This window comes from Syngnathus leptorhynchus, chromosome 2 (genome assembly GCF_054491065.1).
Source record: "Syngnathus leptorhynchus isolate UIUO chromosome 2, UIUO_Slep, whole genome shotgun sequence".
In the NCBI taxonomy this organism is placed as follows: domain Eukaryota; kingdom Metazoa; phylum Chordata; class Actinopteri; order Syngnathiformes; family Syngnathidae; genus Syngnathus; species Syngnathus leptorhynchus.
Window position 1 is genome coordinate 11,104,731 of NC_141196.1, and position 27,607 is coordinate 11,132,337.

Sequence of the window (27,607 nt, forward strand, 5' to 3'; positions counted from 1 at the left end):
TATATATATATATATATATATATATATATATATATATATATATATATATATATATATATATATATATATATATATATATATATATATATATATATATATATATATATATGAAAGATTGTAGTTTATGTCCATGGAGGTAGTATGTTATTGAAATACTGCATTGTTCACTTCAAAATAAAATAGTACTGAAATAATTGTGTTAAATTTTGCTCTCTACCCTTATGGAAAGTTGAATAAAATAAGCTTAAGCATAAAAACATTTCATAGTTTGGATATTGTCTACAAAAAAAGATAATTCATTTACATAAACAACAGAGATGTACACAATATATGATTATATTATAATACAATGGATTAATTATCTAATACTTCTCATATTATTTCTCACATCACTGCACACATAAAAGCACCTTGTTAGAAATAATTGAAATGTTAAATATTAACCCTCACCCACCCAATTTTTTTTTTGTATCACGTCATCTCCTTCTCTAGTTTCCACCTTATTAAATGTCCAGATGAAGGACATAGGGAACCTTTGCAACTTGCATTATTTTTAAAATTGTGTCCTGTGATGGATACCGTTTCTTACCCACTTTTAAATATTTGCATTTAATTCTGCGCATATTGTCTTTGTTTGTTGGGGGGGTGTAATCACTTATTTGACCATATGCGCTTTCCGTAGTTCAACAAGAAACGCGGAAGTATTATGAATGGCAAAATCGAGATGTGTTGTTATTGTTTGTGGTCTAATTGCTTGGTAAATACTCCTTCTATTCTTACGGTCTACTATGCAATGTAGTTCTCGTCCGCTGTAATTGAATGTGTAGCTGTAATGTTATGGCGGTAGTTAGCTAACTCACCGAGGGAATTTATTTGAACTACCCAAAGTGTCCCATTATCAAGTCCAAAAAATGAAAGTCCGTTCGTCTACATTTGCTTCATCAATTTTAATATTGGAAGTTTTGGGCGTTGCACTTTTCCTAAGGGGATTTTTCCCTGTGCCTGTCAAGTCTTCTTTATCGTCTAAGAGCAGGCAAAACCTGCCTGCGGAGCCGCTGTCAGGTAAGACCATCCGGGCTTGTTCTCACTCAATCACTTACCATCAAAAAACTGCAGCCACCCATTAAGTATGTCTTCTAAATTTCAGTGGGCTCACCCAATTCGTCTTACATCCCTCAGCCCTTGTTCAAAAGGGTTGTCATCATGTTAGTCGATGCACTGCGGGAGGACTTTGTGTTTGGAGCCAATGGTCGCACGTACATGCCCTACACGAGACACCTGGTGGAAAAAGGCTCGGCACTTAGCTATGTGGCTAAAGCTAGAATTCCAACTGTCACCATGCCCAGGATCAAAGTAAGTGAGAAAGTTGTCAGGTCAGTAGTACTTTATCCTATCCATGTGCCCCACAGGCTCAACTTAGCAAGGCTATTTAGAACCTACACGTGTAAACTAGTCCTATGCATGTCTTGAGCTGACCACAGCATTATGACCACTTGACAGTCAAGTAAGATGAATACAACAGAACAACAAAATAGAACAGGTACAGTACTCTTGCAGTGCCTGCTGCAGTGTACAGAAATGAGAAACGATCTGTTTTTTTTTTCCTCCTAAAACACCAAACAGTGGAAGTACGCTTGCATGTTTACTGATGACCAGATATGGCAGTGTTTTGTAATGTTGAGAAGCTCGTCTTACAATCATAAAAGACTGAGATGCTATGCAGACGTAAAGAATAAATGTCATCTGCTCTTTCCTTGAAGTAGGTTAAACATAAAAATTTTTTTCCTTTAGACAAAAGGGTTTAATATGTTTTTATTTATTTTTTTGTCCTGCCCGTGCATGCAGCTTGTGATGACAGTGAAGGTAGGCCCTAGTCAGTCAAGAGAGGATGTGCCTGTGGTCAGCCACAATTGAGAAAGACTGCAGGAGGAAGGAGAGACAGAATGCAGACAGAAAAGAGGAGAGACAGGAGGCCACACACAGGATGAAGTTGACATGATAATGAAATACACAAAGCCAAATAAATCAGCCTGTCCCTAAGGTCGTGGTGAGTGATTGACTTTCCACACAAAGAACTGTCTCATCATTGTAGGACTAGAGATGATCAGGTAGGAACTTTTATTAACAAGTGATGATTGTTTTGCGATGAACTCAAATCCAATTTTTGGTTCTTTAGCTCCACTTTCAAGGAACATTTTTGATTTCCATCCCTAGTAGAAAGCTTTAACTTCACTCTACCTCCATTTTTAAACAGCAGAATTGGTCAATGTGCCACAGATAATGTAGTGCAAAGGCAAAAAGATGGTGAGTTTTCATATTTAGATGGTGAGTCAATGTGGGAACAGAGCCAGCAAGGCTTGTTTTTGCTGTGTGACAGTTGGTGGGCAGACTGGGAAAGCCTGTATTTCTGCATTCGAGGTATTTTTGTGGAATGCTATGAAAAAAGGAGAATCAAAACAAAACAAGCTGTCGGGTAAAGCAGAACAGTAGTTGAGCGTGTAATTTTTTATGTTCATGTTTAATGCCCAACTATTGGTCATTATCAGAAGTCCTTGATCAACTGCCCCAGCAGTGTTTTAAGTAACAAGTGGTCAAGTTCAGAAAAGTACAGAATATTGGCAACCGGGACCAAACTGTGAGATAAATCTTATTGTGCAACTTCAGAGGTATATTGTGCCCCCCAAAATGTTGTCGAGTCCAAATTTTGACCAAAGTGACATTCAGTTTGCTAAGATTCAGGGTTGTTCTGTTAAGGAGGTCACGAAGGCTCTACAGGAGGGATGAGCTGGCAGGGATTGAGATGGCCTTTAGGAGTGAGACAGATGTTCCACCATAATCCGTCAATTACAGATTTACTGACGGCAAGAGCACAAGGCAAGGCATCACTACCGTTGGAGAAGTGTGTTAAATGTCATTTTGGGGGGTCTGGCAGCAGGATGTCATTCGTTTAAAAGAGGTGTTCAGATGTCAATAGTGCTGCTTTGTCTTGCTCTTGGATGCCAATGGACCTTTATTTATGCACTGGAACACAGGCAGAATAAAATCCACAAACTATTGCTACATACGTGGAAATTTAGAAAAGAATCATTAGCACTAGGACGTCGTATTTCTTTTGTCTTCGGGGTCATTTTTTTTTTTTTGTAGTGTAGCATTTAAACCGGATTTGTTCCCAACCACTAGGTGGCAGCACACACCTACAATTGGCATATCCTACATTTGACTCATACCAATAACTCGTCACAGCACCGTGACACTACCGTCAATTTGACCTTTGTTTGTATTTTTGCAAACAGGTTTGTTATTTCTAGAAGGTCACATCACTTCTTGACATGAAGCTGGCAAAGAATTGACTTTTTCCCCCCATTCAGTCATTCACATACGTCCAGCTGAGTCTCACTGTCTCTGACCGGCACCGCTGTCAGTGCGTATTTCCGATGCACTCAATTTTGACAGTAAATTCAGGTAATGAGTGGAAATTCAGCAGCAATTACAGCAACTCTGGTGGGGCATGTCTAAAAGTTGAGTATATGCCTCAGGAGTTAGGTGTATGGACACAGAGGACTAAGTGCTCAACTGTGTTACATCAATCTTTATGTTCAGGTGAGCCAAATGATCTCATAGAAGAAAAAAAAAATCCGGTGTAAGAGCTGCAAATGATGATAATAATAATCTTAGATTTTTAAGAATTCGAATTGTTTTGTTTTTAAATGTATATATATATTGATGAAAGATTAATTATTTATTTATTTACAACTTAATGCACTTTATGCACATGACCACAGCAATGCTATTCTCATGTTGGTATTGCCTTTGAGTGGTCAGCAGACTTCAAAATGTTGATGTTTGGGTCCTGTGAGAACCCCCCCCCCCCCCACACACACACACACACACACACCACCACTTTGTGCCAGCAGTCGAGCGTGTGCCCCACTGATATTGTATTTGACATTCAAGCAGTGACACATGGTGGGTGAGCAGAGACATACTGTAGGACTGTTGATGATCTGACCAGTCCAGTTCTTTCAGCCAGCATCACAGTATATTTGGCAACTGGATCTTAAAATATACTTTTTGTTTTGAGCTGGCGTTTTGGTTTTCAGCTCATTCAACATTTGGTCTTGTGCACTTGTAGTTTGATTATTTCTTTCCTCAAATTTGACAACAGCCTTTATTTTATTTGTTCTGAGTCTTTGAATAGTCTTTGAACCTCACTGAGATTGCATTTGAAGAAATGGAGGGGGAGTTATCCATCTCTTCCAAAGAGATCGCGTCGGCACTGGCAGCGGAAAAGATTGTTGCAATGACAAGCTGTAGTAAATAACCGAGCCAGGAAATAAGCAAAAGCAACATCTCTGCCTCAGTTTATTTGAAGCAATTAACTGTCATGTCAGTTTGTTTATCAGGTTGTCACTGTTTAGAAGAAGATAAAAGCTTCGTCTAAAGCTAGAGCTGATGTTTTTTGTCCAAGAGTTAAACTGTCACAAGACTTCCCGAACCGTACAGGCGGTGTTTTAAATCCAACCATTCATTTTTCGGACACCCTATCTTCATCAGGCTCGTGGGTGAGCTGGAGCCTTTTGCATTTGTGATACTTTGTACATAACATGACGTTGGGTAATGAAAACATGACCGCTAAGATATTTGGAAGGGGGGGGGAGCTGAATGTGTTTTTTAAAAGTAGTGACCTGACAAGGTTCGCCCATAAGACAATAAAAGCTCCATATTGCAGCTTGGATTTTTTTAACACCTCTGAGAATTGCCAAATGAGCTACAGGCAAGTTGTAAGGTCCATCTTATAGCAGTGTTCCTTCAAACTCTCTAACTTTAGGCTGTATTACAGCCTTTGTACTGCCCCCATGATAGTTTATTGGTCACTTTTTGTCTTCTTTTTATTTCATTTGTGGCAAAAAAAAGAGTGTTTGGTATTATGGGAATCAATGGGTGCATCTTATGACACCATTAATATGAATTTCCAATTAATATTTAGTTTCATTGACATGATGTAATTGTATGTTTCTACTACATCATGAAATGGGGTTTTTTTTTTTTTCTTCTTCTAAAGACAATGACAAAAACATGTACTTCCCCAGGCTCTTACCACTGGCAGTATTCCGGGTTTTATTGATGTGGTGATGAATCTAAATTCTCCATCCTTACTGGAAGACAATCTTATTTGGCAAGCCAAAACAGCAGGGAAAAAAATGATCTTTTATGGAGATGAGACATGGGTGCGCCTCTTCCCCAAACACTTCATGGAATACGATGGCACCACATCATTTGTGTCCGACTACATTGAGGTAAGATGGTCATTTCTGATCAACCGAATTACTGCATAGTACTGAGATGACTGCAAAATGAGCCATTGGTGTTGTAATTTGCTCAACCTTATGCTGTGCTAATTTGCTGAAGTGAAATGTCAGAGCAGAGCAAAAGATGTTGACATGTGTGCAATCTGTAACATATGCAAAGGGTGCTAATCTAATCAGCGCTCATTTCTGCAGATTTACAGTTAAAGAAAGCACACCTAAGGAGAGAAAATGACTAAAAATGGAAAATACCTGTCATTTTGTAACTTGAAAATTAATACCGGCCAGACTGTTTTACTTCATTTAAACACCATTAACAATTTTTATATTACAGAGGACATACACATGTACTTGAAAAAAATATATATATATTTATAGCATTCCCTTTTTGAGTCTTTTTGTCTGGTATCATGCAGGTTGACAACAATGTGACCCGCCATTTGGATAGCACGCTCAAGAGAGACGACTGGGACATTCTGATCCTCCACTACCTTGGACTTGACCACATTGGTCATATCAGCGGACCCCACAGTTCGATGATTCAGCCCAAACTTTTGGAGATGGACGATATTCTCAAGAAGATCCACGCTGCCCTCATTTCAAAGGTACACGTGAGAATTGAACTTGGTGATCATCAAAACTAAGCAGGCTCTATGACCAAATTAGAGACCGAGCAATGAATCGCTGCAATTAACGACATTTTATGTTAAACGTAAACAAAAGAGTTTGTAATGACTGCACTGCAGCTTCCATCCTTTCTCTCAGAATCCCACCAGTATTGTCTTTTGTGGGTGGAAACACACACACACACACACACACACACACACACACACACACACACACACACACACACACACACACACACACACACACTTAAATTAATTGTGTAAATGTGTTTGAACCCCCGACACAAAATACCAAGCACCTCATAAAACTGCTGGCATTGTTATGGCCACCATAAATCGCTGAATGTGATTATTGTTTCTCTGGAAGTTGGGGATGTTAGAATCTTTAAATAGAGGTCTTTCTAAAGAAGTAAAAGAAAAATGCTGTAATTGTTTTAGTGGGAACAATTAGTCAGTAATGTGGACTCAACATACGTGTCAAATTATTTTGCAGTTTGTCATAGTAAAACAGCAAATTTACCTTTTGTGCCATCGAGAATGAAGTATTTTTCCAACATTTTGGTTGAAGACTCTGAAGGCATTGGAACTTCTAGAATCCACTGTAAATCAATTATTCATCACACAACTGTGTCAATAATTTGGGGGATAGTTTCTCAAGGGCACCTCGACAGGGCACGAAGCAAACTTCCCTCTCCCTGCAACCGCAGTATTGTATTGCATAATTTTCTGTGTGACTTCACCCCATGATTTACCAATCCAAAAACAGATGAAATGGTATATAATCCTAGTTTTGTTTCTCCCAGTGATTCTTATGTTCATCTTACTACTCTCCAAATTGATATTTGTTAAATTTCCCAGCCCTCTAGCTCCATGGCCACAAGTGCACATGAGCAAATGAATTCTTTATGAAGTGTCATAAATGTAACATATGATTTCTCTCAACATATGTTTGTTTTAATGTTGTAGCTTTGTCTATGTTTTTCCTGATTGTAGGAGGTAGAAGGATCGTTGCCCTATCTGCTTGTTCTGTGCGCGGACCACGGGATGTCAGAAACCGGTAGCCACGGAGGCTCCTCAGAACCAGAAGTCAATACACCCCTGGTGCTCATAAGCCCCGCTTTCAAGAGGAAAGGTAAACACATCTATCTTGGTTTTTCTTTGAAGTGTTGATCATGATTTTCCTCGAGCAGCCTTCACGAATTGTGTTGCAAAACAAGTTTTGTCATAAGCACACAGTTGATATTTTGAGGAGGAACAAAGGTTGAATTGTCCAGATCGTCAGGCCTTAATGTTATTAAGCTCTGATTAGAAAACAAACATACTTCAAGATTATGGCTGGTACAGTCAAATTCATTTTTCTTGATCGTAATCACTTTCGGCTCTATTGCTGAATAAATAGATAATATATTTTTTTTTTGCCTTTGTCAGTGGGAATGGAGAAGCCTGATGAAATTGAGCAGGTGGATCTGACTCCAACCTTGGCCCTGGCCCTGGGCCTGCCCATATCTCAAAACAGCGTGGGCCGTGTCATTCCGAGTGTTTTGGAGGAAAGCTCACTTCGAGACCAGCTGCGCTTTCTGCATCTCAATGGCCACCAGCTGAGCTGCCTGCTCAAAGACAGCATTCCAGACTATGAGAAAGGTAAATGACAAATCCAGTGGCTTAATTTGAATAGGCAACACACACTTTAACTTATTCATGATATTGACATATATTTATTGTTTGCTAAAAGTCTTTCTTTTGGTCCCTTGTATTAACCTGTAAATAATTTATCCTCAAATGAAGTCATTGATTTGAAAAAAATGCTCTGAAACAAAATTATGAATAAGTACTTATTTAAATAACCCTCAGCCTGCATTCGTACGTATTGCATCACCATAGCAATCAATTGTGATGTCGTCATCTCCCTGCCCTCTTGTGCTGAGCCCTTACAAAACATGTCCTAATATAGCGCCTCAGTGCTTCTATTTATTTATTTATTTTCGTCAATTATCTAATTTTGTTTTGCTGTGGACCCTCGTGTGTGGCAAAGCAAACACAATGTACATGTGTCCTTATACGTCACCTTACCTGTTAAACTATCGGGAATACAAGACCCATTCACATGTTACAGCGTCACATAATGTATTCTTCTCTTATAGATGTGCACAAAAGGGGAACTGAGTAGAAAAACACAACAAAAGTAGACATGATGTTCTTCAAGGACAAATCAGTCAATCAACTTGTTATGCAGACATTATCACGTGCTTGATCAAAGCACCACTCGCGTTCGCCATCAGAGATGTAAGGATGTGACAGGATGATTGCGGCAGGTGAACTATAATGGCAACCTGGTAACCATATCTGACGATTGCTACCAGAATATAAAAAGAGAGGGGAAACGTTTTGCTCTTAGCCTTTCTGTTTGGAGTTTGCACGTTGTCCTTATTAGACGGATGTGCAGAAACAGACTGACATTTTTACTTCCTATTTTTGTCGAAGGTTTCCATGGTGATCAGATGAGATGGAAATGATTTCAGTGGAGCTACTTCTTGATGTGTTGATTTATTTTTATTTATTTTTCTCTTCCCCCCACAGATAATATTGAATCGTGAGTTGTCCCTGCACCTGAGATGTTTATTAAGTAGCTTGTTAGGGTCAGCATGGACTGACTGGGGTGAAAAACAACTTTAAAAAATAAGTAAAGGTGAACTACGTGTTGTTCTTTTTTCAGGGAAAGCGAGAAAAAAAAAAAAAAAAAAGTTTTCATTTGTCCAGATATCCCATTAGATGAATTATTAAGAGTAGCAAAGTAAAAGTAATAACAATATGTTCAGCTTTCTTGTTTTGTTTTTCTTGCACCTGGATTCAAAGCCGTCTTTGAAGGGCCATCAACTCTTTTGCTCTACTTTCTGATGAAACATGAGGCGGGCCCATCGATATTGTATGATTCATGCCTGTGGCTTAAGGATCTCATATTTCTAGCATCCCCTCTCGCTCTCTCTCTGGCAAAGTCACCATCTATAAACAGCTTTGCTGCTGTGTTTCACTGTTAAATAATTTTAGGGGGACACGAGTACTCATTAATGTATCAGTCAACTTCAATTATCCTTTATGTTGTTCTTCATAATCCAACAAACACTGATGACTTGAACAAACACCCTGATTCTTGGTTTACATCATTGGATGTTGTAATGAGAAATATAAAACAGGCTGGCTTTTTCCTGATCCAGAGGCAGGATTTGAACAGTACCGTGTGGCAGAGAAGGCACACGGGAGCTGGGTGAAGCGCTACCTGGAGGGAAACGTGTCCGAGGTCTTGACCAACATGGGCAAGAAAGTCCTGAAGCAGTACTTGGAGGCGCTGTCCGCCATGAGCTCAGCCCTCAGCAAACAGCTGGGCAAGTACGACCTGTACTCCATGATTGCTGGAATGGTCTTTGTATTTCAGGTAAACACCAAGAATCTTCTTTTCTAGTATTTTTCTCAAAGAGCATGGCGTAACTAATGATTGAAAGCTCTGAAATCAAACACAAGCCTATAGTTTATTCTGATTTCAAAATAATTGATAATCAGCGACACCTTGACTTACAAGTTGAATCCGTTCCGCGACTAAGCTTGTAACTTAATTGACTTGTGCGTCAAATCAGTTTTCCACAAAACTTAGAACCTAATAACAATGACAACTTTATATTGACACTTATTCAAATTCAGATGTAATTACTTTACCAAATATCCGACTAATATAAGCTTCTTTTTTCTTTGACTTTGTTCCCTCCAAGCTGCTGTTGCTCTTACTGCTGGCAATGCCTGAAGCCCTGAGCAGCTCAGCAGCTGTAGACCTTCCAGTCATGTCGGCCCTGCTCTCTTTACCGTTTTACCTCTTGTGCCTGCTGCTTGCGTCAGTGCATGTTCTGGTGTGTACATCTGCCGAGAGCTCCTGCTACTTCTGCAGCCTCTCCTGGGCTCTGGTGTTTGCCGCTATCGCCTTCACTTCAGCCATGTCTTGTTTGCTGCTAGCTATGATGACGAGACGATCCCCCCTGGGACTTAAGTTACACGGAAAGGTGAGTTGCGCATTTAAGATATGTGGGTGGTATCGTTCTATTGAAGGCTAAAACTTTAGGTCTCTTCTTTCAATTGGTCTGATAAATCTTCCATTACTACATCTCTCTTCTCATTATGGTATATCTTTAAAGGTCACGTCTCAATTCCTTTCTGCAAATTTGCAAAGATACTGATACAGCAAAAAGTCTAATGGAAATCCAGCGGAAAAAAAACTTTACAGTGGTGCATATCAAATACGTTCTACCTATATGTAGACTTGATGGTTTGGTTTACCTATCACACACAGTTGTCATCTTCCTTTTTACAGTCCCAGTTGAAGATCAGTAGCACTGAGTGGTCCCTGTCAGAGTTGGATGTTTTGCTGCTGGTGGGCACAGCCGGTCACACTCTTAGTCTGGCGGCCAGCAGCTTCGTAGAGGAGGAGCATCAGACCTGGTACTTCCTGCTCAGCACCCTCTGCCTTGTAGTCTTCCAGGACGTGTGTCGCAAATACTTCAGAGAGAAAAGCGGCCTGGGAGGTGAAGAAGAAGAGTCTGTCCTTCCTTACAAAGACAACCCAAAGGAAGAGCTCTACTCTGAGAAGTGGCTAGCTTTAGCCACGCCCCCTTTTGTTCTGCTCTGCTGTCGACTCCTGCGCTCCCTCAACCAGACAGGTGTGCAGTGGGCTCATCTTCCTGATCTAGGCCATTGGTTGAACAGGTGGGACTGAGCAATATTGAAATGTGATATTTCTGGGTCTTAAAAAAAAAAAAAGAAAAATATTAACAATAATGTTGTATGCAGCTCCATAGAACTTATTGTATAGGACGTCATTGAGTTGACGTCCCCTATAACATGTACAAATGATGCGTTTGTACCTATCTATCTCCCTCAGAGATTTTTGTCAGATATCAAAACATACGAAAATCTTGGATTCCTTGTTTCGTAGAATCTTTTCGAGTCAGCCACCGATGAATATTCATTCAAGAGCTCAGTGCATTGTGACTGCTTCTTTAACATGCATGTCAGTGTAGAATGAAGATATGGAGTCTGACCTTTTCCCCATCTATCCTTTCTCTTACCTGCACTGCTTCTTGCTCAGATAATGAGACGTACGCCTTCATTTTGCCTCACACTGCTTAAGTCCTCTGCTGTACCAACAACAAAATAAGGCTTCTTTTTTTTATGCCTTATTTGTAGATTTCAAAGTACAGTTATTTAAACCTCCTTAAATGAAGTGACTCATTCATGATGTGTTTACTCTTAATAGTTCATTCATCATTCCACCTTGAAGACATAATAGAATATTGTGACTTAATTAAATTAAATCAAATTGGAATTTCTATTTCTTTATATATAGTGGCTGTTTTTTTAAAATGTTTTTGAAAAGAATCATAATTTGGAAATAGCAAAATTCTATGTTTTTATCTTTTTGTCTTCCTAGCTCCGAACACAAACTGGTCCTGTCCCTGCTGTCTGCTCTCTGTTTGGTTTTCATCTACTTCCTGATTCAAAGACGATGCTCGTTGGTGTCTAAGGTTGCTCTTGCACTTGGACTTTTGGGGGTCTACAGCTACCGGTCAGCTGTCGGCAATGTCTTGTTTCCTTGGCAACACTTCGGTCGGAACATGTCCAAGTAAGTTTTTATGACCCATTTGACCATGACCATTGCTCATGAATGTGGAAAAAAAAATATTGACGTTGTTTGTCCGTGAAAGGATTTCAGTCCACGCTGTGTCACACTCGAGTGTATCCTCTCCATGTTTTCTGATGTTATGTTTCTTAATGCTATCATAAAATCCAATTTAAATTATGCTCTAAATAGTAAACGCTAAAGCTGTCTTTTTGTCTCTTATTCCTCTTTTAATGTAAAAATAAAATGTCGCTCAAGTTTTTTTATTATTTTTTTACTGTGATGAAAGTCAAATTAATCGTCACTAGTCATTATTGGCTCAAATCTACCAATTTTTAAAATTGTCATATAATTTAAATTTTACATTTTATCTCCGGATGTTGCTGTATTTTTTCGTTACCATTCCCCTTTTTAGAGTAACTTGAACAACTTGAATAGATAGGTGAATTGATAGATGAATGGATGGAAGGAATGGACGGATGGATGGACGCACGGATGGATGGAATTCAGTAGATAGCCCCCCCCCCCAATATTGAGTGTGCGGGTTCCTCTGTGTAGTCAACAAAGGCTGGCTCTAGCTATTACCATGCAGTCGCCTGACCTCATAACCTTTCTTGTCCTCCTTGGCAATCTTTTCTACTTGCTCACCTAATTAAATGCACAACCTGTCATTCCACTCCATACAAGGGGCACCTGAATAAGGCAATGCAGGAGGCCAAGACCCTTTTAACAAACTCTATGATTGACATGTTGACAGCTGATGCGTCCTCTAGCTTTTTTTTTTTTTTAGACCTCAACCGGCATTAGTAGCTTTTCTCAGTATTGTATATTATATTTGTTTTCCTATGTTCAATCTTTTACACTTGTGGTCATTTGTTTCAGCAAACATTTCTTTTAAAAAGCAGCTGCCTGTAAAGTCATCAGTGTAGTTAGTGTGAATATTAACCTCCTTTTTAATATTCATCCATTTAACAAGGTTTCATGTAAAATATCCAGGTCAATTACTTACAAAGTTTGCATTTCTCACCTAAGCATTGCTTGTAAAATAAATAAATAAATAAATAAATATCAGCAGATTTCATTATAAATATGATCAAGATACAAGATAGTGGTCCTTGTGTAGCCTACAACTTCTGTAAATGGGTAGAAGTTAAAATTTAGATCAATGTTTGAAAAGTCAAAATTGTCTCATTTTAAAATTGCCCAATAATCGGTCAGGCCCTACTAGAAATGTACATTTGATGCATTTACATTATGATGTTTATTTCTAAACTGAATCGAAAATGGAAAGAACAGCAAAATCAATTATAAAAGAAAAGATTAAAAAAAAAAAAAAAATCTCCAGCATGAAGTCTCTCACCATCAAAGCAGCGGTTTGCGGATCATCGCTATCTGTTCCATTTGCGCTTCAAAAAACGAAACCTTTTCAGTGTTTGTTTTTCATCTCTTTACTGTACGTGTGTTTGTACTTCACACCTGCACAGCACATGAACCCATTTCATCTTGTACAAGACTGTTGCGCTTGTTTCCAGTTCAGATGTATTCATGCATACAGATCACGCTTAAAAATGGAAATATATTCAAACCCATCTTGAGACACCTGTGAACCTCATACACCCATAGAAACACACACACACACACACACACACACACACACACACACACACACACACACACACACACACACACACACTTGCTGACCCGCCTCGGCTCTGTCATTGGCATTGTACATTTCCGGTAATATTTATTATCCACTCAGATAATTCTTTAATGATGCTCTGAATTCTGGTATTACAGCAGCACACAGTATATTGCTTAAAGAATAATAAAAATGAATGCATTGAATTGAAATGACATACTAAAATAAAAAAAAACGGTAATATGCCAGGACTTTGCGATACATATGATGAATCGATTGATATCGGTAGAGACGAAACTATAGTGACTAGTTGTGGCCCACACTGCTGTTGTGCAACGAGATGGCAGTGGGCACAAAGGAGCGCCTGAAGCGCACAGTTCTGCTTCTGTGTGGAATGATGCGCTGACTAAACGAGCTTCCCATCTGTCACAGCTCATCGTGAGAGGAGTTGGCCAATATGGCTCTGATTTTGTCCTTCATCCTCACCATCCTTTTACCCTTGATCAATAAAATATGCGCTCCCACATCATCAAACAAGAACAAACAAATACATGTTCTGTCCAAGATATCCATTGTATCATCCTGTATAAACCGTCTTGAACTGTTATCTGTCAGAAGTAATATTATTCATATTAAACTTGAAACAGATTTCTGATTTTTCAGAATAGTGACATGTTTTGCAAGATCGTTACTTCATGAATAGGGCAAGTTGTCAGGTGTGCCGGTGGGATCTAAAAGAAAACACCCTTGGTCAGCTGCAATGCTCAGAATGACCTAGTGCGGTCTGCTAAATTTCCAAACACTAAAAACTACACATTACATGGCACAAAAAGGAAGATGCCCTGCCTACAAAATAAAGCCTGAAAAAACAAGTGAGCCAGACAAAATACAAATATAGGAGAAAAAAATAAAATACAAAAGAAAAGATTTTTGTGGAATTCGATGAGTGCAAAAAAAAAAATAATTGACCTCGGGGGTAAAAAAAAAAAAAAAAAGTCCCAAATTATTGTCAATCAATTTTTTTTTTCTTTTTTTCTTTTTTTTTTTAAATCTATTGCAAATGCTGTGAATGCACGGTTTTCCTTCAGCCGTGAATTGGATGTTGGGCTGATTTACTGAACGTGCTAGTTTCATGCAGGAGATTTATGAAGAGGGCATTTAAAACATGAGGGGATTGGGCACAGTCTTAGCTTTCTTAACCACACCAGGGCTTGTTTCCAAGGTAACGTAAAATTCCGACAGCCTCTCTGCTCCCTTACCTTAAGATACTTTTCTCGGTCCTGTGTTGCTACTATTAACACCATACAAGGTCAAATTGATTCCCCTTGTCATGACGTGGGATCTTTATTAACCATTCAAATATCTGACATTTGAAAGGTTCCGGGTTAAGAAGGCAACATATATGACACGTGTAACTGACATGAAGAGTCAAAGAAAATTGTAATAATGTGCCAGTCAATCCGCTTTTCCATCAGTGCTCAAACCTCCTCATAGTGATTTCATCTTGAGTTTGATACGTGTTGTAGTGTATTCTCCCCGTCAGATGTTGGAACTTCCCCACTTTCGAAATGGCACAAGAGCACACTAACATTGTGACGGATGTGGTCAGGGCAACATACAAGGGAAAAGGAAAAGATTGATATCCCCCTGGGAAATCATAATTTTCCAAGCAAGCCCTGCATGCCACAACTACAGTGAGAAAACCGCCGATTATATAAGAGACCCATCAATCATGCAACGTGATTTGGGATGTGTGTTTTAAGACTCTTTGAACACACTGATCAAATGTTTTTGCCACGATAAATCTTTAACATCTTGTTCCCCTTGCTCATGCTTTCTTGCAAAGTCCTAAAATCTAACCAGCGATTTGTACACTGTTCACAAAGAAAATTAGGGGCTAACGTTTAAAGAACAGTTACCTGTGGACACAAACGAGATACAGTACAACCAAGATACAAAATAATAATTTGATTTGATTTGATCTATAGGGCCATTTTGCTAGCAGCAAATGACGGCTCGAATCGAGTGCTAGCATGCAACACAGTCACATTAGCCATACTAATCGAAAAATACTATGAGCCATAACAAGTTCAAAATACTATTTCCTCACATTGTCCCAAAGAAATAAGCTTCCAAATGAATCATAGGAAAAGACAATGCCATTCAAGGTTCTTTCTCTCATCATCTTCTTCCGGAGAAATACTCAAGCAATCAAAGTGACCAGAATAGAACTGATTGAATTGCTGTAACTGTAAAGTGTGTGTGTGTGTGTGTGTGTGTGTGTGTGTGTGTGTGTGTGTGTGTGTGTGTGTGTGTGTGTGTGTGTGTGTGTGTGTGTGTGTGTGTGTGTGTGTGTGTGTGTGTGTGTGTGTGTGTGTGTGTGTGTGTGTGTGTGTTCTCAATGGAGAATGGGGTTGGTTTTAGTGGAAAAGTGAAGAAAGGCATAGTAGAAAAGGATGAAACGTTAATCTGGCTGCAAAAGGTGGACGTAACAGCAGCCGTTTCAGAAAGTATGATGTCACATGTTAGGTCAGGCGTTGGTAATCTCACAGATGCCTACAAAGCGCCGCATTTAAATAAAAAAAAAAAAAAAAGGAGGTGTGCTCCGTTGTGGGTAGCTGACTCCATTCACTGCCAACCAAAGCGGCTTCTCGCATTGCCTTTAACGGGAATGCTGTGACCACCAGAAACAATTCTTCTGATAGACCAGCCTGGATACCTCTGACATGAAAAGAAGTGCCTATTCTCCTTATTGCCTTGCGACCCCTAGCTTGTCAACAAATGCACATTTACTGCTGGTAAAGACTTTTCACCACAGTGCCTTGAAAATAAATTGCACTTCATAACTGTAGAGACTGCAATTTGCTGACCACTAGTCCAGGGCATACCTTGCCTCACTCCCAAAGTCAGCCGGCTAGAGAGTAATCAAGAGATGAGTCCGGTTATTTATTATTATTGAGATTTAGATACTTGTCATTATTATATTAAGATGGCTACTTTGTCATTGTTTAGTAACGCTGTCATTCAGCATTCAAGTTACGGAAATCCACCCACTCAAATCGTTCATTCACTTTGCAAAATCACAACTTTTGCTCTGCATTAATTAAATGATAAGTGCAATATCTGCCATATTGTTGGGAGAGTTATGAATAATAAAGAGAGACGTGTATGAAGTGTATTGCTCTGCCCCTTTTCTCTGTACCAGGTTCCATAAAACACAGATTAATAATACATTTCCATTGCTTGCTCAGCTCCTTTAGGGTCTGCCATTATGGTTTAGTACTTTGCAGCTTTAACGGCACCCTGTTGGAAACGAAACGTTGCTTATGGTTACAAAAGCCGTTGAATGGAAGCAGACATTTGAAAATAACCGCCTTGCGTGTTCTTCTTTTTCTACATACTCTTTATAGAATTGGTATGTTAATTTTTTTTTTTTAACCACCAATTATGTGTCCTGTCAATCGCTGAGATTTTTCTCATTTATTTGAAACTTTTTCTTTTCCACAGGATTTAAGATTTCAACATAGATGACAACTCTTTAATTTTGACAAATTACATTTTCAGTATTGGGTTTGATGATAGAGGGCAAGCTAAGTGATTAGCTTCCTCTCCAACTGCAACAAAACAATTTTACTTTCAATATTACTGTGTAAGGATTGCTAAAAATACACATTATATAAATATGATTTTTTTTATTGGAATACATGATCTTGAGAAGTGTTTCACTTGCAAACAGGTTCAATAAAGTGTCTTAACAAAGTTATATCACTAGACCAAATGAATATTGTAAAGGTATAAGAATAAATAAAAAAAAACATCCGTTGATACTTTTTTTTTAATGGAGGCGGAATAAATGAAATCCTCCCCCCCCAAAGAGTGCAGTATAGTGATAGACGGTCTGATTCCTTCAGGCGGTTTATTCTGTCCTCCAGTCTCATACATTAAATTATTGATATTACCTTGGCTGTGTGTACTGACCGAGAGGATGGAGCAGAAACACAATGTAGTCTGAATAATAAGTGACTGTAATGTGATACACTGTAAAATAGTGATGAAAATTCACTTTTACATCATAAGCATTTTATAACCTTCAATATTATATTATGATGCAACAACTAGCAAGCACAATTGTGTCATCCACCATTCAGACATATTTGAGATGGAGTCAGAAGTTCAACAGGTTAATCTTCATGTGCTACGGGAGTATAATATCGTTCACGTAGAACAAACTCAATCAGAAATCTACTATCACTTTACTTTTTGCTTGTCTCGCACAAATTCTGTTGGTACGCCAGCTGTTGAAGTTCTTGCCTTTTAGCAGTAACTCTGTCACTGTATTTTCCAGGGGCATCGTGGAAGCACGCTTCGTATACGTGTTCGTTTTGGGTATCCTCTTCACTGGTACTAAGGACCTGCTACGCTCCCAGATCATCACAGCTGATGCCAAACTGAAGAACAGAGGGCTATGGGAGATTTACAGTGGCCTGGTCTTGTTGATTTCACTGTTGTTTCGTCCCCACAACCTGCCGGTGTTGTGCTCCTGTCTTCTCGTCCAAACACTTATGGCCCAGTTCATCTGGAAGAAGCTCCACTATGATGCAGCCCAGACCACCATCATGCACTACTGGTTTGGTCAGGCCTTCTTTTACTTCCAGGTAAGTCATGAGAAACTTATCACCGATGCCAAGTTTGTTTTGGGGTCGTTCCATCTTCACTTGTTGGGATTTATCCGTCCATGTTAACTGATGACCTTTGGAATGAGCAAACCGCTAACTGGCATTGTCATTTTTTTAACCAAAGGGTGATGCACAGTTTCTGACAAATATTGGCCCCAGGTGAGTTTTAACTCAGGGTCAGAATTTATTTTTGTGTTTAAGGGGCATTCAAGGCTCGCAACCGTAACATATGTCAAATTTGTCCAGTTGGCCTTCGCGCCGGTAGAAGTGAATGATAATATCTCCTCTGCCTTGAGCTGTGCCAGTTCCAATGCCATCCACTCTATCTTTGCTAAACCCTTTCCTTAAAAAAAACAAAAAAAAACGACAGTCTTTACAATAGTTACATTTAAAAGGACCCCATTTCACTTTTCAGTTGTCAGCAGTCAACAACTACAATCTTCTGTTTTGAGGAAAGCCTTAGTTGTAGTTGTAGGGGTTTCATTTCAAAGGTTATGTCTTGTGCAAAATCCAATCTGGACATTACCAAAACAACACCAAACCTTGGCAATGAACCTAGAGCAGTATGAGCCAGTTTGTACAAATGTTGAGTCGAGATCTATGGGGATGAATTCCGCTGCAACCGAGCAACCGTCTGTAGGAAAATATGAATCACCGCAGTGATGTGAAAAGTGGCCAAACTTGATTCTTGTACAGCAGTGACTCATAATAAAATCTCAAGTCACGATTTTTTTCGGTGCATGTAACAAACACAATTCAGCCTGAAGTATTTTTCTCGAGGCCATGAAGAGTGTCATGAGTGGAGCCTGTTGAGAAAAGAATAGTTTACGACATGATTCCTCATTTCTTACTAATAATGTCATCACACGGAAACCTTTTTTTTTTTTTATTTTTTTTTTTTTTTTTTTTGGCAACATCACGGGGGCTTCTTCTCATGTCAACAAGTACAAAGTTGATTGATGTCGTTGATAGCTCATGAATGAAAAATGGACAAACTTAAACCCTCAAATCCTCAGACATGGATTTTTGTTTTTCTTTAGTTTGTTTTTTTATTTGACAAATGTTGCTTTGAATGCTAAAATAAAACACTGTCATGCACTTGCAGGGTAATTCCAACAGCATTTCAACTGTGGACATCTCAGTCTGGTTTGTCGGTTTAGACAACTACATCGAAGCTCCTGCCATCTTCTTAACAGCGCTCAGTACATATGCTGGACCACTGCTTTGGGCTTGCCACCTTGTCTGTTACCTCAGTTCAGAGAGAAACAGGTGAGTGCTTTCTTACTCTATAAACTGTCCAGCAGCTCTGTTGGGATTGTGTTGTGTAGGATCATAAAAAAAAGTATATGGTGGTGCTTTCTGCTACTTTATGTCCAAAACCTAATAAGTGCTGCAATGTAGTATGTGTTGTGTGTTATTTTATATTTCTTGCACCTAAGGGAGAACCTGGATGGTGATTTAATCAGAAGACAATCGACGGTTTCATTTCATCAGACCTTTTTATTGGAATCTGATTGTTTGCACTCGACCATCAATCAGCTTTTGGGTGCACTGACCAATTGGAGAATGCCAAACACTGTAGTTGTTGACAATCTTGAATTTGTTGTTTCACATTGTTTAGCATTTGAATGATCGTCTGAATTCATTCCATCCTACCATCGGGTGAAATCTATTTGCAAAAAAATTACGACGGAAATTATGGAGGGATTGAAAAAAATGGGATTACAGAAACATTTGGTTTTTTTTATCAGGCAGTATGTATCCGGTCGACACGGCAAAAGAATTGCTACATTTTGATCTCGAGGGAAACCAGTTGAGGGCGGTGTATTGGGACATACTTTAAGAACATTTATTTGTTCTGGAACAGTGATTCTCTGTGTGGTTTGTGTGCAGCTAGTAGTCCGCGGTCTCCCTCTAGTGGTATGCAAAATAATCGTGTTAAAAGTGTGCATGTTACAATGTATAAAATTCTTTTAAATCCAGTCGAGTACATCTGTTAAGTACAATTCAGTTGAACTTACTACTTTAGTACAGTACATCTTCAATCTGTAAAAGTTGTATTTTTAATTTTTTTTCTTTTTCAATTTAATTGTACATTTGAACTGAAGTATTAGTTCAGGAAAATATTTCATTTTCCTCCACAGTCATGTTCACACTGTGCATAACACTAAAGTAGCTTATACTAATATTATTCATACTTAAAAAAAAAAAAAAAAAGAAATGCTGCCTCATTTCTAATGAACACATAGGTCCACTATGCTACTGTATTTTAACATTGGCCATCATTCTGGATCTTGGAGAGCTAAATATTTTATTCTGAGCAAAAAGCTTAAGAACCACTGCCCTAAAATATGTTCACTGCTATTTAAAATGAATGAATACAAATTCTCACTTTTGTTAGGTTAGGGTTAATGCAATGAAAACTGTCGCCACGATGGCATGTCCCTGACCACGTATCTGTTGCCAGAAACCAAAATGTCAAATCATGCAGGGATTAAAGTCATTTGCGTAGCCTTGCTTTGACTAATTAATTTGGGGAAGCACAAGAGAATCTCACAAGGCATGATTAAATAAATTCAAACGCAGCGCTCACGCATTGATCTGTTTCACTGAGCGTCTGTAGCAACCAGGCAAGCCGAGCTTAAATTACATTTAGTCTAACAGCACAATTGATTCGCCAAGCGGCTGTATAAAAGCGTCCTCACCACACGCTTTGTGGCTCTCCCTCGCCCGTCGTTAGGATGTTGTTTGCTCGGCCCATCGCTTTCATGTTGCGGGCTCTAATGAATGCGGCGCCCGCTGCCCGTTTCACGCTGCTGCTTGCAACTACATATACGACTTTCAATGTAGCTCGTTAACTGTTCTCAATCCAGGACATAATCCATCCTTGTTAGATTGTCAAGACAGATAAATGTCCAGATTTCTTTCTACAGAAAATCACATCAGTTAGTGTGCGACTGTGGCGCGTTAGTAAAAATGATCAGTGCAAAAAAATAAATAAAAATAAATCGACCCTCTCTGGCACCATCTTGTTCTTCTAATATGATTTTTAAGGAATCATGCCTGTGGGGGAAAAAAAAAATCACTGCTCGGGTCCTATTACGAAATGCTCGATACTTGGAAACTTAGCCAGCTTGTAGTTATGACTGGGTAGCTTGCATGGGTTCTTTAAAGTCACTAATAATCACCTCCATGGCGGTGAGTAAACCACATTTCTAGAATTTACTAACATTATCACGAAAGGTGAAAATGGAAACGCCGTGCTAAGTAATCGTGAAACACGGGAATATAAGTACTTGAGTGAGACACTTCACAAAAGTCTGGAACTGCTTTAGAGCGGAGAGTAATCAACTATGGACAGCATATCCGTCGGATTATTAATAAGTGTCGACACGGAAAAGAATACATAGCTTCACATAGTCTTGAAAATAAAAACTCTTGAATGCTTTGAATTTATGCACGTGAACTGCCTTTTGTAGCTGATGAGATCACATATCAGAAATACTCATGGAAGTTAGCATAGATATAACCAAAACACATTCTTACTGGTATTTTGTTGAAATGTATCCTTCCAAACTGGACTCCTTCCCACGTCTCCTACTCCATCTGCATTTCTTCTCTCCCCCTCTTTGGAATGTGCTCGAAGTTCCCTCCTCCTCACCTGGGACTTTTGCCTGGTCAAATCTGCTCATTTACACACCACTGCACGTTTTCTCAAACGAGAAGATTGATTAATCATCTTTATTGTCATCCTTTTCTCTATATTTTTCTTTCTGCCTTGCAGGTTGATAAACCTTCTGGCTCCAAGATCTTTTTTTGTTTGCTGTTGGGAACTAAGAAGGAACAAAATTGATCAAACAAAACTATAGGCCCAATCTAACGCATGTGTGATATGGTTCTATTTGTGGGCTGCAACACAACATAATTTAAAAGCAGCGTATGAGTTTGAATTTCTTCTTGAGGGATCATGATGAGAGTCATAAATTCAGTTAAAAATTCAACTTGTAAAGCAAGGTATGTCTGTCCTTGGAACATAGCTTAACACTAACCTTGGGCAACGGGCCACATGCTGTGTCACTAAATATTTGGAGACAAATGGTGCATTTCCAGAAGAGTAACTTTTGGTTATGTTGCCATTTTCTTCCTGTTGACTTCAGCGTTCCCTTTTGTCTGATGATACATTTCCCTCCGCAGGAGTCCTGCCGCAATGGGCCACGGTTGCTACTGCTTGGCTCTGCTCAGGTCAGTGCCCGCGGCAGCCTACATTGTTCTGGTGACTGTCTTGCGCTACCATCTCTTCATATGGAGTGTCTTCTCTCCCAAATTACTGTACGAGGCCATGCACCTGCTTCTCACAGCCGCCGTCTGTCTCATCTTCAACACGGTGGAACAAAGCCACACCTCTGCCGGACCTTAAGGCAGCTTCTTGCCAAGTAAGAGAGTTTGCCCTGACTTTTGAAGGGAAGAGAATTGAAAGTCCAATTAAGTGAAAATGTTTTTAGAGGATTGTAAGATCTCAGGGACTCCCAACTAGAGGGCTGCTTAACTATACAGGGCAGCATTTGATGGTTCGCTCCGTCAGACCTAAAGGAAACGCAATAGATCACTAAATTCAGCTTTACTGCGTATCTGAGAGGAAGTTGACGAACATGATTTGATTGCCTTTGTAGTTTGCAGTGATGTGAAGAACTGGGACAGCAAAAGAAAACAATACTGATGACCAAGTTCTACAATACAAACAAATTAAATTTATACGTTTCAAACGCATGAAAAGATGACCTTGAATCACAATCGTAATATTAAGGATCAAAATCATTCCGCTAAAATGACCAGGGAGCTTCTATTGTCAAACCTGTCAGTTGGATTCATTATTTTGGTTTGTTTTCGTAAGAGCACCAGGGGTCACAAAGATTTTGTTGAAATTTGGAAACATGGGACCATGTTACCTATACACTGACAAAATGGGGTGAACGATTTGGTTAGCTAAAGCGACCAAAGTATTACTTGACACCTCTGGGGACAAAGATGCACCGCACCGCATGTGCTGCCTCCAAACTTGTCACTCAGCTAAATGAATTTGGCTGTCTTGCGAGACTTTTTAACCTGAGGCCAAGATTACCGACATCTTCCAAGTCACCACTTGCGCGAGAACAAAAATCCTACACATGGAGCCAAGGCTGCTTGTAAATTCACTTTTTCTTCTCCCCCTCTGAAAATCAAATTTCGCTGATCTGGAAAAATGAGAGGGAATTATTTAAAATATATATATATATTATTATCATTTTGGTTGTAGTTTTTGTTGTGATATTTTTACACTGAGTAATAATTATATTTGTACGACCATACAGCGCTTGTTTTGGTCTTGTGGCTTGTTAATGTATTTTGTTGTAACTATGCAACCTTTTGTGTTTGTGTCTGTTAGCTCCATTGAGCCTATTTTAATTTGAATTATTTATATATCTTGTCATTTCTGTAAAGTTCCGAATCAAATGCGTAATGAAAAGTGGCAGGTGATTATGGATTTTTTTTTTTTTTTTAAGCATTGTTGCATTATGTATGTTCTTGATCCTAGAATAAATGACCTTCCACATATTAAGGTTGTGTTGAGCTTTAACATAATTTACTTCCATCTTCCTTTTTTTTTTTTTTTTTACTGCAGTTCAAAATAGCTCACAACCATTCTTCCAGACTAATCAACTATTTTAAGCAGGAGGCAGAACAAACTGATTTTTAAGAATCGATTTTTAAAACGTGAGGGGACCCAACACATAGCAATCAAAATCAAGAGACCTAACTAGAACAAAAACAGTCCCAAAAAAATCTACGGTAGTTGTATTGTGTATTTTCTGAGTAAGGCTTAGGCAATAAGTATAGTTACTGAACACAATTAAGAATTCATATTTATAAATATTGTCATCATTGATCTTGTGGGTCATAGTTTGTCTAACTGATTTCAGCTTCACAAATGATCAATATGTGCACTGGCAGTAACAGGACACCATTATTCCTTGTCGCCGTTCTCTGTGATTTTTTTTCTGCCTTTTCCGAATCTGCTTTCCAATTGTTGTATTTTAATTTCCTTAAATACATGCCCCTGCATGCACTTGCTCAAACTAACACAAAATGCTTTTGTTTTTATTTCTGGTGGATGCGACAAATGAAGCGATTTGTCATCATGAAGAAAAAAAAATGAAAATAAATTTGATTCATACATCTGATTAAAATTTGATATAATCTGAGCAACAATAGAGAAAATGTTATTCGTCTAGGAAATGAATGGAACGTCTTATATTGTATATCACAATATTTATGACATTCCCATTTACATGTTTCTATCATACTCAGATGTCTAAACTGTTATAGGAAAACAAAATGAAATACCTCTTTGACCCAGGCTGTCTGTGGATCTGTTGGCCTGCCAAAAGATAATCAAGTTTAATGACCTCACAAAGACCAGAATAATCACTCGGCCTCTCGGAGGAGCTTCCGAGGTGGCTCCTTTGCTTCTAACAGATGCTCAAACCCTCAACTTCCCTATTGCCACAAGGTGAAATCAAACCTCCTAAATAATCACTGCATATGAACTAGGACCAACCCGCTTTAGCATTGTAAACAGGCGGCGCCACAAACTCCATTTCCATAAAAGTAATCATGCTTTCTTTCACACAAGCAATGCTGGCATGAAAACAGTTCTGTCACACAGCAGTGTTTCCCAACCTTTATTGGATTTACACAGGAAAGGTGCCACCCAAAAAAGTATTGAATACTGAAATAATGATATTTACTTGATGTGAAATGTAGACTAGTTGTCTGGAAGTGAAGTTTTGCGTTTGAGTTTTCTTGTGAGAACGACCTTACCTCAGCCGCACTCTGATGCTCCAGGAGTTGTCTGCTAAATGGTAGATGGCGGCAAGCCAAAGAGGTTATTACAAGTTTCCAGCTGGCTCCGCTGCACACGCTGTTGCTGATGAACGCCCAATTCACTGGTGGGCCTGCAGACAGTGCCAGTGCTTCGCTTCTCTTCTCTTCTCCCTCCCCACACTGCATCTCTGGCTCACTCTTCATTCCAAGAAAGTGGTAATTGTTTGTTTACTTGCGAACTTAATGCTTGCATACATTTACTAGAGTATGACAATTTACAATGTGATGATGACTCCAGATTGTTTTCCGGACGCGCTCAGAAAAAGTTTTTTTTTTACCTTGATCAGTTTGAAGTTGTAATTATACTGTTGACACCTAGATGGCAGACTTTGCGTACTGTTTATCTCCACGAGAGAAGAAGAATATAGAAATGCTATCAGACATGATTCATTTTATGGCATTATAGGGACTCTTTCAACATGCAGATTGTCAACAGAACTAACCAGGATGTTAACGTTTCTCAGAAATCTCAGTTTCATGTCAACATGTTGCCCGTCACTGTTGTAGAGCTCCGCTTTGTTTAAACGGCTTTCCCTACGACAGTGGCCTCTTTCCAAAGGCGTTTATTACGGCCTAGAACTTGTTTGTACCCTTAATTACGTACTACTTATTTGTACTTTGTGCCTTGGGGTTGAACTGTGAAGCCTATAGGGTACATCACAAAAAGAGAACAAAAACGGGCACCTGTTGTAGCCATTGTTTCTGACAGTGTACTCAATCCCAGACAGATGGTTTAAGTCTTCCACAGGTAAACAGGGCAACACTCATCAATAATCTGGAGGCTGCAAGGCCAGTCTTATATGCCCATAGGACAGATGGACTCACAGCAATAGAAGTGATATACGATTGTGTTTGTCGGGTATACCACAAACACACACATAAACAAACTCTCATTACCTTGAAGCAAAGGTAAGAAAGGACATGAAAAATGAAAACGTGCCATCTTGCCCAGCCCGATTATGCTGGGAAAATAAAAGTAACTAAAGACACCAGAGATAATTAGCATTTACATAGTGAAAACAATATTTGGTGAATGAATATGGCTGTGTCCTTCTTGTCTGTCTTGTACAAAAAATAACATATTATCAAATCACTGCCCAAATAATGTTGGAAGAACCACAAATGATTTGCTTTACTGCTGTCTATTCATCGCCTTGTATTGTGTAATTGTGGCGTCTGAAGCTGACACAATTTAATCTTGTTTTTATATTTTGGTCTGATTCTTGCTGGCTGTGATTCCACTATTGACCTCTAGATGGCACCACACTAGTTTGAGACAATGTAAATTTTCAAGAAGAATAAAACAAGAAGTAATTCAGTGCAGTCTAGTTTTCATTGAAAATAATTTTAAAGAGTTTTTGTTGAAAACTATCAAATGTCGTTCATTGCAGTCCTGCTTTTTACATCTAGAAAAAGTACGACTATACAAATATGGCAACATTTTGCCCTGATATCCGCGTTTGTGTACAACACATAGCCTTTTGAAACCAACAGTGTTGCTCTTTTGCGATACGGTAAACAGCTCCTCACTCAAAGGAACTTCCAAATCCAAAACGTCAGCATCTCTGCCAATAAATGCTCGCTAATAAAGATTTGCAGGTTGAAGCTTGTACATCAGCAACAAAACCCATTTTGGTCAGCAAGGGCTCATTGTTTGGCTTTTAAAAACCACTGAAGCTTTCCTCATGTTGCAGCAGGATGGAACACAGACAAATGGATGCATGTCTGATAAAAGGCTTTTAGGGATATTGATTTTGTTTCCGCAAGTATAGACAGCAGTTCCCCCCCCCCTGCTTGACACTCAAAATATGTTTCTATGTTCTCTCCTAAGATCCATTACAAGTGCGATGCAAAAAAAAAAGAAAAAAGATGTTGCCCTCGAGATAGGTTCACTCAATTTTGAGCGTACCTGTTTTTGTCAGCACTTCTCAGGATCACGCAGAGCAAATTTCTCAGTAATAATCATTAAATTAAATGTACGTAAACTTCTGAAAGAGAACCTGATGCCTTAGCAAGTGCTCGCCCATTCCCAGCGTTCAGCGACAACGTGATAACACACACACACACACACACACACACGCTGATTTACAAGGTGTCTCCGGGATCGCCAGGGACTTTTGATGTCACTTCCTCAGCCTTCTTTGCAACATCTCAACATTCATCATTCTTCCAAATTTCTGCAGCGCCATCACTTGTGCACATCGGCGCTCCTCAGACGCCTCTGAGTGAGGACGTTGAGAGTTGCAAATCAGCGATTTGCTACCTTTTGTGACCAGAGCGAGAGGCTCATTACACTAATGCAGCTACACAATCCAACTAAAGATCCCTCAGGCGGAGAATAGCCTCTTGGGCCCGAAGAACACTGATTTTATGGTAATAGACTGCGAGTGTGTGTGTGCACGCACGCGTGTAAACTTTTACAAGAAAATTAGCAACCAAATCTCAGCACTTACTCAGCTAAGTAATGACAAATTCGCTTTATCAATTTGTGCCCAGAGGGTGTGCGCACCTACGCTCAACTCGTACTTTAATTCCGTGATCCAACTTTGTGAAACAGAATTTGACTTTACAGTAAACTATGCTCACTCTCGGAGCTGGAAATAATAAAGCGGTTGATCGAGCACACTCAATATTCTCGTCTAGGCTCGAAGGCCTTCAATGAAATCACATTGGCTGGCAGTTAATCTATAGAGCACAGTTGTCATAATTACAGACTGGAAATTCAAATAAATGAATGCAGTATACTGTGTTTTGGCAGCCCAATTGGATCACATGAATAT

The 27,607-nt window shown here is 39.1% G+C and overlaps 1 protein-coding gene across 4 annotated transcripts; it reads left to right on the forward strand.

Moving 5' to 3' along the window:
* Positions 1-669: 669 nt before the first annotated feature.
* pigg (phosphatidylinositol glycan anchor biosynthesis class G (EMM blood group)) lies at positions 670-23,502 on the forward strand. 4 transcript variants are annotated; one of them, XM_085902256.1, is made up of 14 exons: positions 670-1,062; positions 1,148-1,353; positions 5,091-5,297; positions 5,723-5,911; positions 6,926-7,064; positions 7,361-7,573; positions 9,145-9,362; positions 9,694-9,978; positions 10,287-10,678; positions 11,403-11,594; positions 17,576-17,885; positions 19,012-19,175; positions 22,101-22,339; positions 22,577-23,502. In XM_085902256.1, exons 1-13 carry the CDS (start codon positions 912-914, stop codon positions 22,321-22,323), a joined length of 2,889 nt encoding a protein of 962 aa, XP_085758382.1. In that variant the 5' UTR covers positions 670-911; the 3' UTR covers positions 22,324-22,339; positions 22,577-23,502. The 4 variants fall into 4 exon arrangements, with proteins under 4 accessions (XP_085758382.1, XP_085758374.1, XP_085758391.1 ...); XM_085902248.1 differs by having other exon boundaries at positions 22,101-23,502; XM_085902265.1 differs by lacking the exon at positions 670-1,062 and adding an exon at positions 1,846-2,108 and having other exon boundaries at positions 1,227-1,353; positions 22,101-23,502.
* The last annotated feature ends 4,105 nt before the right edge of the window (positions 23,503-27,607 follow it).